The 12,302-nt window shown below is 34.0% G+C and overlaps 1 protein-coding gene across 1 annotated transcript in view; it reads left to right on the top strand.

The window, feature by feature from the left end:
* HCRTR2 (hypocretin receptor 2) overlaps positions 1 to 12,302 on the top strand; it is a 153,614-nt gene that overhangs the window by 122,280 nt on the left and 19,032 nt on the right. The window contains exon 4 of the mRNA XM_049777019.1: positions 9,392 to 9,507. Within this exon, the coding sequence (XP_049632976.1) occupies positions 9,392 to 9,507 (116 nt within the window). The remainder of the gene's footprint in view (positions 1 to 9,391; positions 9,508 to 12,302) is intronic.

The following is a 12,302-nucleotide window of genomic DNA, read 5'->3' as shown; positions in this document are numbered from 1 at the left end:
ACCCCAAAAGAAAGCCTCTCCAACAGAGTAACATCAGTTGAAGATAGAATCAGTAGCTGGAAGATAAGATGTATAATAACTCCATATAACAAGTGATTGGACAAGAGCCTTAGTTCTAGCCTTAGATGAGACAATGGAAAAAATACTCAAGGATTGAACAAATTGAAATCTTTGATAAACTCAACAGAAACAACTTAAGAATCATTGGAGTCCCAGAGACCCAGGAAAAAATGTCCAGGAAAAATCAACAATCATGGACATCATTGCAGAGAAACTCCCAGAGCTAAAGATTGCATGCAACCAAATCCTGCATGCCCAAAGAACATCAGCTAAAAGAGAACCGAAAAAAAAGCACCCCAAGACATGCCTTTTTTTTGTTGAAGAAAAGAAAAGCAATAAAATGGGGTAAAAATCATATAAGCCGAAAGTGGCGGAGTCCTTATAGAAGCTCTCAACCTTTGAGAGAGGAACGGGAAAAAGGAAGTGAGATACCAAACAATACAAAAGGAGATATCAAATAGAAAATCCAGTGAGCACTACAGCAATAAGATAAGCACCACATAATAACCACGGTCATGAAATAAAAACATAACATAGTGCAAAAAAAAGGGGGAAAAAAAGAGAGAGAAAAACAAAACAAAACAAAAAAAAACATGGAGACAACAAGTTCAGTATCCAAGCCAAAACAAAGAAATAAAAAAAATAGATAGATAAATAAATAAAAATATTATTTTGTGCTTTCCCCCCCTGCATATGCACAATAAATATTGTGGGCATTAGAAAGTGAATTCCCTACAGGGGTTTCAAACTTGCGGCCCTCCGTACAACATTTTGTGGCCCTGTCCTAGAGGAATCTTGTTTTGTTTTGTTTTGTTTTAGTTGTTTGGGTCACACACCCCAATGTTCAAGGCTTACTACTGACCTTACACTCAAGGATCACCCTGACTTTGCCTCCTGTGACCCTCAGGTAAATTGAGTTTGAGACCCCTTTGAAGTATACTGTCATGGGAATAACTATAGACTCCTTCATATTCATTTATTCTCCCCTCTGTGCCTTTGTGGTGTATGGAAGACTTCTACTCCATCATGGGAGATACAATCAGACCTCTGTATCTAGAGATCTTGGTATCTGTACAGGTCAAGGAATGGAGCATAGGATGTAGTCTTTCTTAGTGATTCTAGAAGTTCTGTTCCTTCACTGTCATTTTAATTTGTCTTCTGTAGTTTGTGGTCTTGGTCATTGCACTGGTCCTAGTATGGAGCCTGGGATAGAGTCTTTCGTTATGTTTCCAGAAGACCCATTCAGTTGCAATGGTCTCAGTCAGACCTCTGGAATTAGGATCTTGGTTATTGTACAGATCGTAGACCAAAACCTAGACTAGGGCTTTTTTATTCGTCCCAGGATATGTTGTCATGGTTGTCACAGTCATGGTTGTCACAGTCAGTCAGTCATCTGTAGATAGCAATCTTGGCTTTTGCACAGATCACAGGGTGACAAATCTTCTGATTTCGTTAGATGGTGAGGTAAGACAACCTGCACTTAGATCAAAGTTGTTCCCATTTCCTCGTTGTCAGGATATCATATTAGAACTGGCACATGTTAGTGCCAGATTTTATCTGCAAACCCTTTAAGATAAATATATCTGAGTGAGGGTTCTTATCTAAGGATGAAGAACAAAATAAAGTTTATATCACATCCAAAGAGTATGCTGGTTCTTTATTTTCAATCAAGTTTTAATTTCTTTTAGAACTGTTTATTTTTATACCAGATTAAATTGATAACGTAGATAAATAATATAAAAGTATGCAGTGAGATCATGGCTATCCTGCAAGTAATCTGTAAGGAAATTAGTAAAAAAATATCACCTGATCCCCAACTATTAAATCATGTTTAAGCAAGTGTTCTTTCTTATGTGGTACAAATTAACTGAGAGTCTATTTAACTTTAAATATTACTGTAAATGTAGAATAATTTACAAATGTATTATTACTTAAATTCAATTATTTCATCAGTATCTATGGATTTTCTTAAAAATTAGAGACCAGAAACCATGACCAGTGACTGAAACACTAATGAAACAAAATATATTAACATTTATTTTAATGTTATCTAACATATGTTATGTGTTCATTGTTTGCTTCAGCTGCATGCTTATAATGGAATGTTTCAAAAAATTATAATTTATTGATTTATTGTCAGCAAATGCTTAATTTCATTAGACAAATTCAGTGAGTAAAAAAGCTATAATCACTTATAATTGACTCTGTTCATTGATCAAATATGTATTGATGGGCTGAAGATGTAGAACAGTGGATTAGGCATATTCAATTTTTATGCTTTAATCTGAGTTTAATCATTTATATTGCATATCACTCCCCCCCAAGTCCACCAGGATTGATCTCTGAAAATAAAGCCAGGAATTAGTTCTGAACACTTCTGAGTGTGGGTCCAAAACCAAAAATTTAATTTACTATTATTTATTCTTCATTCATTTTTACAACACTTCATCAATGCTTGCTAATTATAAGATACTGTTCTAAAAACCAACAATCATTATTTCTCTCCTTTTGAATGTTATTGCCAAATTGTACTTTGGTGACTTGAAAAAATAAATGAATAAATTCCTCCTTGAAAAAGTAGTCAGAAGTTATCATGTGATTTTTTAAAAAACATGTAACAGTTTTGGAGGAAAAGATATTAAAATGTAATAAAGGTCTAAGTGAATGCTATGACTCTACCACATATAAATATTGTTCAAATGGAATATTTGTTAACTTATAATTAATTTACATGCCATGGCATAATCATTGATCATTAAACATCAAAAAGAAAATAACTGAAGTCTTTAGATATTTAAGTTAACATGTTGGCTCAATAATCTACTTACTTCATCTGAGAAAAGTTAAAACATAACTTTCTTTTTTTAATAATCTTTATTGTGACCAAAAGTAAATAACAATATTTCACAGTAATATTTAAGGTACACAGTGACAATGAATCAGGGTCATTGCCACCACCAAGGTTGTCCTCCCTCCACCCCCTTTCCTCAGCATGTGTCCCATATCTCCCTCCTTTGCCCCCCCAGTGCGCTAGTGTAACTGTTTCCTCTGTGTATAGCTTGTCATAGATAGGGTATCTATTTTGTTGTTGTTGACTTTGGATTTGGTGTTTAAGTCTGATCATATTTTATTTTATAGCTGTTTAGACCTGGTACCATTCATTTTTATATTCCCCCTCAATTCATGAGGCAGAATAAGATAATTCAACTTGTGTGGTTCTGTTGAAAGAAGACAAAAAAAATTTTAAAAACCTCAACAAAAAAATAAACAGTAAAAAAAACACAACAACAACAAAACAATAACTACAAAAAATGAAAAAGCACCCAGCAAAAAAAAATCACCAACTAATAAACTCATGAGTGAAAATGAAAGAAAAGAAAGGAAAAAAGGAGAAAAAAATAAATAAAAAGAAAAAATACAAAGGAAGGAGTGCTGGTGTGGCAAGGTTTTGTGCTTTTATTTTTTTCATAGGCACAGTAAGTATTGGGGAAATAAAAGAGGGAATTCCCGTGGCCTAAGAGATTCAGGGTTTCTCTTACCTTGAAGCATACTGTCATGGGAACAACTACTACTGGCTCCATAAAAACTCATTACCAAGCCCCAAGGTCTTTTAATGGTGCCAAGAAACTTTCCACTCAGTTGTGGATGATAAAATCAGGCCTCTGTAGCTAGAGATTTGGTATTTGCATAGGTCATAGGACAAAGTCTAGGATAGAGTCTTTCTTTACGGTTTTAGAAGTTCTGTTCTATCATTGTTGTAATCATTCTTCTGTAATAAGTGGTCTTGGGTTTTGCTCAGATCTTAGACTGAAGCCTAGAATAGAGTCTTCATTATGGTTCCAAAACTTCTGATCAGTCTCAGTCAAACCTCTGGAATAAAAGATCTTGATTTTTGTACAAGTCCTAGCCTAAAGCTTATGGTAGGGACTTTCTTATTGGTCCCAGTCATGATTGTCAAAGTCAGTTTTCTATAGTTAGCACTCTTGGTTTTAGCACAGATCAAAAAACGACATGTCTTCTGATTTTATCTTATTACTAGGTGATGAGATAGGATAATCTGCTCTCAGATCTCATTATTGTCGTTTTCTCGTTGTCAGGATGTCATATCAAATCTGTTGCAAGTTGGTACCAGAGCAGTATAAGGAATTTTCCAGGGGAAGTTTTGTTCCTGGTGCTGTTGCAGGGAATTGTGTCCTTTCTATGTCTGGGATCCTGGGCTTGGGATTGGATAGTCACTGCCAAATTTCATGGAATCTATGTGGGTCAACATGACACACGGTCAGGGTGAGAGGCACCGCTGTATTATACAAAGTGTGAGTTCTTATCTCTAGAAGATAAGATCTTGTTTCTGTGCATAAGGTTTCCCCCTTTTTGATTGTGCATTTACAAAAGCGTATGATATCATTTTATACATTTTATGTTGCTGGTGCATTTGGGGGTAAGAATGACAGGCTACACAATCTCTGTGCCCTGGTTTTGACCTGAGCTTTTATTCCAGGCTAGACTTTTTCGTCTGGGTTTTTATATCAAGCAGAACCAAATAGGTGAAATTAAAGAAAATATATATATATATATAAAATAGAAGAAATATATAAAAATGAATTTTTAACAAAAAGTAATTAAAGGAAAAAATTATGGAGGAGGTTAACTTTATGTTTGGGAATAAAACCCTAAGAGGCATTATTATAGAGATAATAAACATGCAAAGGAAATATAGTTATCCCAATTAACTTTTTTGAGTTATTCTTGTTGGATGTGAAATCATAGGCACTTTTACATAACACACTGTGGTCTTGTTGAGTTTGAGAAATGTTTTGCAGCATTAAGGGATCAGTTAGTGTTCTTGAGCTGGGGTCCTTCTGACGCTGAATTCGGTACCATGCAACAATACACATTTGGGAGTGTGAGAAGAAGGGCCACATAGCATGTCAGGAGGTGTGGTGGTTGTAATTTCTTGCTGGGCACAAGATGTGGGACTGAGAGGGTGTCCTTTCATTTTGGGAGCCAGGTGGTGGTTTATTGGGGCAGGAGGTCGGTCTTGGTGGCTAATGAGTTAAGAGTTCAGAGTAAAGAGAGTTAAAAAAGGTGGGATAACCGACCAGGATTGGGGGATGAGAGGATAGAAGTGTTTCTAAAGGGGGAGGAGTGATAGTATATAAGAGGGGCTATGTACACTATATACATGTATTGTTTACAATTTATCAATCAAAGAGAAGACCACCGTATACAAACTTATGCCCACATATAGACAGACATTATAGATCTATTCAAGTTGTTGTTATAGGCCTAACCCTCATAGGTTGGGTCTGAGCTCTTAAGATATAATTGCCTTAAAAGAAGATAAATAATTAGCTAAGTTATAGATTAGGAGAGAAAGAAATTAAAAGCAAAAGAGAAGGAAAAATAAGGATAAATACAGTAAAATAAGTTAGAAAATAATATAAAGAATGGGGCCTGTGCTTTGAAGTTGGAAGGTATTCCAATATCTAGGGGTTTCATCCGTGACTGAGGTGGGCATTGTTAAGTGAAGATTTCAGGGTTAGAGAGTGCTTTAGAATAAGCATAGTTTCATGTCTATAATACTAAATAATGTAATAGTGAGATCTATAAGAGATGGTTACCCATTGTATTATTGTACGCTGCATCTTATGTATCGAGGTTTCTTTCCTAAAGAAAAACCAGTGTGGGCTTACTTAACATAGATTGAATTTATGAGAAAAGAAGAAGTAGTAGTGAAGAAGTAGAAGGAGGAGGAGGAGGAAGAGGAGGAGGAGGAGGGGAGGAGGAAAAATGAAATAGGAAGAAGAAAATTAAAAGAGAGGAAAAAGAAAAGTAAAAAAGTAAAAAAGAGATGGTAATTTGCAGAAACTTATTCGATGAGTGGAACCTCTAACATAAGTCTGTGGTGCAAAATTGACTATTTCAGTGGTCTGAATGATCATATTTTTTAGGTCGTAATAGAAGACATAAACAAAAGGCATGGGTAAATTGGATATTTTATCAATACATTGTCATAATGAGCACTTTATATGGTATTTAGTAAGATAGAGCACTGAGACATAGAAATATGGTGTCCACCCTAAAACATAACTCTCTAACAAATTACATTATTTGTTGGTTCCAAAGACTTAAAAATATTAATATGTTCCATTTTCATTGTTTTGATATATATGCAAGAATTTATTTAGGTTGTCTGTTAATATGTATTTTTATTGCTTTACGATCTTTAAAATGATATTTTCAAAGTTAGGTAATACTTAAAATATTAGGCAATACTTAAAATAGAAAATGCAAATAGTTAGATTAAAGATTATGTATAAATGTCAACAAATATATAAAGACAGTTCTTATTAAGAAACTTTAAGAATAAGTTCACACAATTTAAAATTTCAGCTGCATTTCTGGGTTTTAAATGAGCATGAAGTGCATGCTTCTCCAATGACCTATAAAAATTACTTTATTTAAATAATTTATTCTAGCCTGAATGTGTAATTTTGCTGGATCCAATTTTGCCTTTGTAAGTATTTATTATTAATATGTGCATTTACTAGACAAGTATATGCTTTTTAGTTATGTATAATTATATTGATCACTGAATCAGCATTCTCTCTGGAATCTTTCAAACTGCAACAGTTATCAGAGTTGGTATATACAGGTGCAGTTAAAAATAAAATAATATTAAAAAAATCTCAACTATAAAGTCTGCCTTCTTTCACTAATTCAATACAATCTATGGAGACAGTAGGGTTTCAGATATGTAAACTTCAAAAGTATAACTTATATGGGTAACTCTTGTGACACTTTCTTCAAAACAAAATGTTCAAAGTAATTCAGGAGCCTGGGAAATGTTGAGGTCACTTTTTAGTTTCTTTGAAATTGGCCCACAGATCATAGCTTGGTCTGTAGCAGTTCAAAGGGAAGAACTGTTTGGTATTCCTCCAGTCAGGCTGCTTAGATTCTGGTACTTTTTATGTAACAAGTCTATTTAACAGGATAAATCTGAAAAGAAGTTAGAAATTTGATGAGCAGGCGCATGCCACTGGGATCACAGAGGAACTAAAAATGACACCTCAAATGGACTCTAGGACCTCCTATATTCTGTACACCTTTTGTCTCTGCTTCAGAGCACCATTACCAAAGACATCTATATGAAAAAAGATAGCAGAGGGTGAGGGGGGTATTTGTTTTTTTAATTCTAACACTGAATTACAAATTGCTAAATTATTCATGATTGAGTGTAAGGCATACAATGTTCTAATGCCCAACCCTTTAGCTGTCAACTTCCTCCCAACAATATATCCAATCCAATCCTCCTATTTTCTACTCTATTGTAGGCAGTTTATTCTTATTTTAGCATTTTATTCTCCTCCATAGTGACCAATTTCTTCCCCCTGTGTCATATTGTTTTTTATGTAACTGCCCCTTCTCCAAACCAGTCAAGAGATTTATTGAAAGTTAGTTCTCATGCTCAATTTGAAGACAGAGTTTTATAAGGTAAAGGAGAATATTTAACTTAAATCAATTTAGAAAACATGACTATGAAATTAAGTTTGTGAAGAACATTCAAGATATATTGAAAAAGTATGAAACCAATCAAACTGTCATTACTTATTTTTGTTTTTTGCTTGTTTGTCTTTGGGCCACACCTGGTGGTGCTCAGAGTTGCTCATCTGGCTCTGAGCTCAGACATCATTTCTGGCAGACTTAGGGGATTATATAGGATGCCTGGACTTGAATCCAAGTTTGTCCCGGGTCAGCAGCATGCAATGCAAATGTCCTACAACTCTGCTAACACTTTGGCCTCAAATTTCCATTATATAAACAAAATGGAATAACATTAGTTCACATCATAATTATTTCTGATCAAATATGACTATAAATTTTGTTTAGCAAAATTTTGACAACAGAATCTAGCCTATAATATACTTTTTATGTCCTTCATATCCTTTCTAAAATAATGAAAATTATTTACAAATTTGGACATATTATCCTTCAATAATACAATAACCCAATCACACAATATTTAAGTCAAAATAAAGTATATGTATGTAATATATTAAAAAATAACCTCTTCCTTCTGTTAACATTTAGGTTGAATTATTTTATGTTATTTCATTTAACATCTCTGAGCATGCTAGATAAAATAAATGTTTCACATCAATATATAGAGATAGTAAATTTAAGTAGTTATAGCTTTAAATTATTTTTCTTTTGTGTATATATTTTGTCATGAAATCACAGAGAGGTCTATTAAATACAGTGAAGCAGAAATAATGATAGAGGGCAAGAGTGGTAGCACAGTGGTAGGGTGTTGCATTGCACATGGGTGACTCAGGACAGACACAGATTTGATCCCTGGCATCCCATATGGTCCCCCTAGCCAGGAGCAATTTCTGATAAAATAGCCAGGAGTAACCCTTGAGCACCACCAGTGGAAGGAAGGAAGGAAGGAAGGAAGGAAGGAAGGAAGGAAGGAAGGAAGGAAGGAAGGAAGGAAGGAAGGAAGGAAGGAAGGAAGGAAGGAAGGAAGGAAGGAAGGAAGGAAGGAAGGAAGGAAGGAAGGAAGGAAGGAAGGAAGGAAGGAAGGAAGGAAGGAAGGAAGGAAGGAAGGAAGGAAGGAAGGAAGGAAGGAAGGAAGGAAGGAAGGAAGGAAGGAAGGAAGGAAGGAAGGAAGGAAGAAGGAAGAAGAGAAGAAGAAGAAGAAAGAAAGAAAGAAAGAAAGAAAGAAAGAAAGAAAGAAAGAAAGAAAGAAAGAAAGAAAGAAAGAAAGAAAGAAAGAAAGAAAGAAAGAAAGAAAGAAAGAGAGAAGGAAAGAAAGAGAGAGAGAAAGAAAGAAAGAAAGAGAGAAAGAAAGAAAGAAAGAAAGAAAGAAAGAAAGAAAGAAAGAAAGAAAGAAAGAAAGAAAGAAAGAAAGAAAGAAAGAGAAAGAAAGAAAGAAAGAAAGAAAGAAAGAAAGAAAGAAAGAAAGAAAGAAAGAAAGAAAGAAAGAAAGAAAGAAAGAAAGAAAGAAAGGAAAGAAAGAAAGAAAGAAAGAAAGAAAGAAAGAAAGAAAGAAAGAAAGAAAGAAAGAAAGAAAGAAAGAAAGAAAGAAAGAAAGAAAGAAAGAAAAAGAAAGAAAGGAAAGAAAGAAAGAAAGAAAGAAAGGAAAGAAAGAAAGAAAGAAAGAAAGAAAGAAAGAAAGAAAGAAAGAAAGAAAGAAAGAAAGAAAGAAAGAAAGAAAGAAAGAAAGAAAGAAAGAAAGAAAGAAAGAAAGAAAGAAAGAAAGAAAGAAAGAAAGAAAGAAAAAGAACCTGTAACTTATAGAACTGTGTTATTTTGGCTTTAATTCCAGGTGAAATTTATCCAAAGATGTATCACATCTGTTTCTTTCTGGTGACATACATGGCACCACTGTGTCTTATGATATTGGCATATCTACAAATATTTCGTAAATTATGGTGCAGGCAGGTAAGTAAATTAACATAATTTATTATATTTTTTACAGAATGTGTTGAAAACTAAAAGGATTGAGAGAAAGAGATAGAGTGAGTGAGAGTGAAAGAGTGAGAGAAAGAAAGGGGAGAGAGACAGAGAGAGAGAGAGAGAGAGAGAGAACCTCTAGATCTGTCCCCAAAATAAAACAAAGGATTATGTCAGTAAAATATGTTTTAATATATTGAGTCATTATTCAAAGGATTATGTCAGTAAAATACGTTTTAATATATTGAGTCATTATTCATATCTAGATAAGGTTTTAGAGTGATATTTAAGAAATGCCTTTTATGAGTTTCATTAGTGATTTAAATTTTAAAATTCTGTTCCTAACTTATTCAAATTTTGTCTGCAACTTTTATTACATTGGTTTCTTGTAAGAAAAAAAACAAATACAAAACACTGTGATGTTTTCTGCAACTATAAATTTACAACTTTATTTTTTATATTTATGTGATAATTATTTTAACATATGTGAAAACTCTCCAACTTTAATGATTATGTTACTTTTAAAAAGTATAAGACACAGGTAAAATTTAAACGTTTAGGAATTTTATAACTGATTTCTGAGCCTTGAAAAAGAAGGCTACCTCAGAGATTACCTCTTCCAATCAGAGATAAATATCAGATATTTATTAAGCAGCTTTTGCATAAATGTATGAAAAATGTGTGAAAAATGTATGAAAAAGCTAAGATCTCCAATCAGTGGCACTAATAAAGTAGTCTAGGGAAAAGCAGAGTTCAATGCAGAATAATGGCTTTAATAAAGGAGCAGATAAGAAAAAGGCACAATAGAGGAAAACGTAATTCAGAGCAGGTAAATTTTAAGTGGAACCTTGATTATTTGAAGAAAATCACCGAAAAATGCATGCAATGATTTATAAAATTACTCATAAAGCCAGTCTTTTCGCAGAATCTATAAATTTATCTTAAAGTTCCATATTTCTTGAAATTAACGTTTTTTTCCAAGAGACAATTGGATAAAAAAAGTAAATTTTAATACTTTGAGTTTGAGCTCATTAGGATTTTGAAGTCATACATTTTCTCAGCTGTTTTTCTCTGCTACATTTTGTCTAAATGAAACTATTTACTGGGGCCACTTTAACTTACCAGAAGGATTCACAAATCTTTTTAAAGCAACTATCTGAAAATGAGATAATGGTTTCTTATAGATGCTTCTTCGGTGCCCTTAAGCTTTCAGACCTGTACACACTGATGCAGAGGCCATTTGATTCTAAGATTAAGTTCCATGCTAAATCTGTACCTAGTTACTCAAACATTTTAGAAATTGCCCTTTACTCTTGAATCTGAGCAATATTTGCATATCTTATTCCTGCACATCTCATCATTTTATTTTATCTAGTTTTCTATTTTCTTCTCAAAGGAATAACTTCTTTTATGATCTTATAAATGTGACTGCTAGTAATCCTTGTTCTATTATTCAATGTTTAAATGAAGAAAACAAAGGTTTATCACTATAAAACTAGGTGCTGATTTTTGATATCTGAGAACCAGCTTGCTCAACATTCTCCAAAATGATATAATTTAGGGTACTTGTTACTATTTCACTTCAACACTTAGTAACTTAATCATAACATCCCTTGTTTGCTTGGTTATTCTGTACACAGTAAACTCAAAGTAGGTAGTTTTAAAAGTAGTTTGTCTCACTCATGTTCCAAAGCAGTGGTGAGAATGGGCTGTACCTAGACTTCTCTTTTTATTTTATTTATATTTTTATTAATATCTTTATTTAAGCACAATAATTACAAACATGTTTGTAGTTGGGTTTTGTCATTAAAAAGTACACCCCTGGGGCCGGGCGGTGGCGCTAGAGGTAAGGTGCCTGCCTTACCTGCTCTGGCCTTGGATGGACTGAGGTTCGATTCCCCGGCGTCCCATATGGTCCCCCAAGCCAGGAGCGACTTCTGAGCGCATAGCCAGGAGTAACCCCTGAGCGTCACCGGGTGTGGCCCAAAAAAACAAAAAACAAACAAAAAAAAGTACACCCCTTAACCAGTGCAACCTTCCCGCCATTAATTTGTCTCCTTAAATTTTAATGACCAAGTCCTGTAGCTGAACTTGACTATAAAAACAGAAAATAATCTCTCAGAAAAACAAAGATACAGCAAGGTTATCAAGATGTTGTTCAGAGGTAGTGTTCAACTTTCATATATGGAGTCAAACAAGTGAGCTCTACACTGTGCCACGTTATTGAGTATGATCTCCAACATTGCTTGTGTGATCTCTGGTGCCAAAACAAATGCAACTGTTGTAAGCTCTATAAGCAATTGTGCAATACTAACAACAATAAAGGAAATGGACCAACGTGAGAAGGACAGAGAAAGAGAAAGGAAGGACCAAAGGAAAAAAAATACTACAAATTAAACGATGTAGAATTTATTTTTTAAGCTGGGGAATAAATATTTGGAAATGTTTTAGTATAGATAACTGAAACACATACATTCCAGGTTTAGAGTATGAGTATTTTTAACCTAACTCTTACATTACCAATCAATGGATACTTGAGATATTTCAATTTTTTTTTAAAGTTTCTGTATTTCTCTTTGACTTTTTTTTTTACACCTGCTTTTGGTCTGGGTTTACTACTCTCAAGATTTGGGAAATCAGGGCCGGAGAAATAGCATGGAGGTAAGGCGTTTGGCTATCATCAGAAGGACGGTGGTTCGAATATCGGCGTCCCATAGCACAGAGCCAGGAGTAACTCCTGAGCGCTGCTGGGTGTGACTCAAAGACCAAAAAAAAATTTTGGA

Source organism: Suncus etruscus, chromosome 7 (genome assembly GCF_024139225.1).
Source record: "Suncus etruscus isolate mSunEtr1 chromosome 7, mSunEtr1.pri.cur, whole genome shotgun sequence".
NCBI classification, from domain to species: Eukaryota; Metazoa; Chordata; class Mammalia; order Eulipotyphla; family Soricidae; genus Suncus; species Suncus etruscus.
This window is presented reverse-complemented; position numbering and strand designations above follow the sequence as displayed.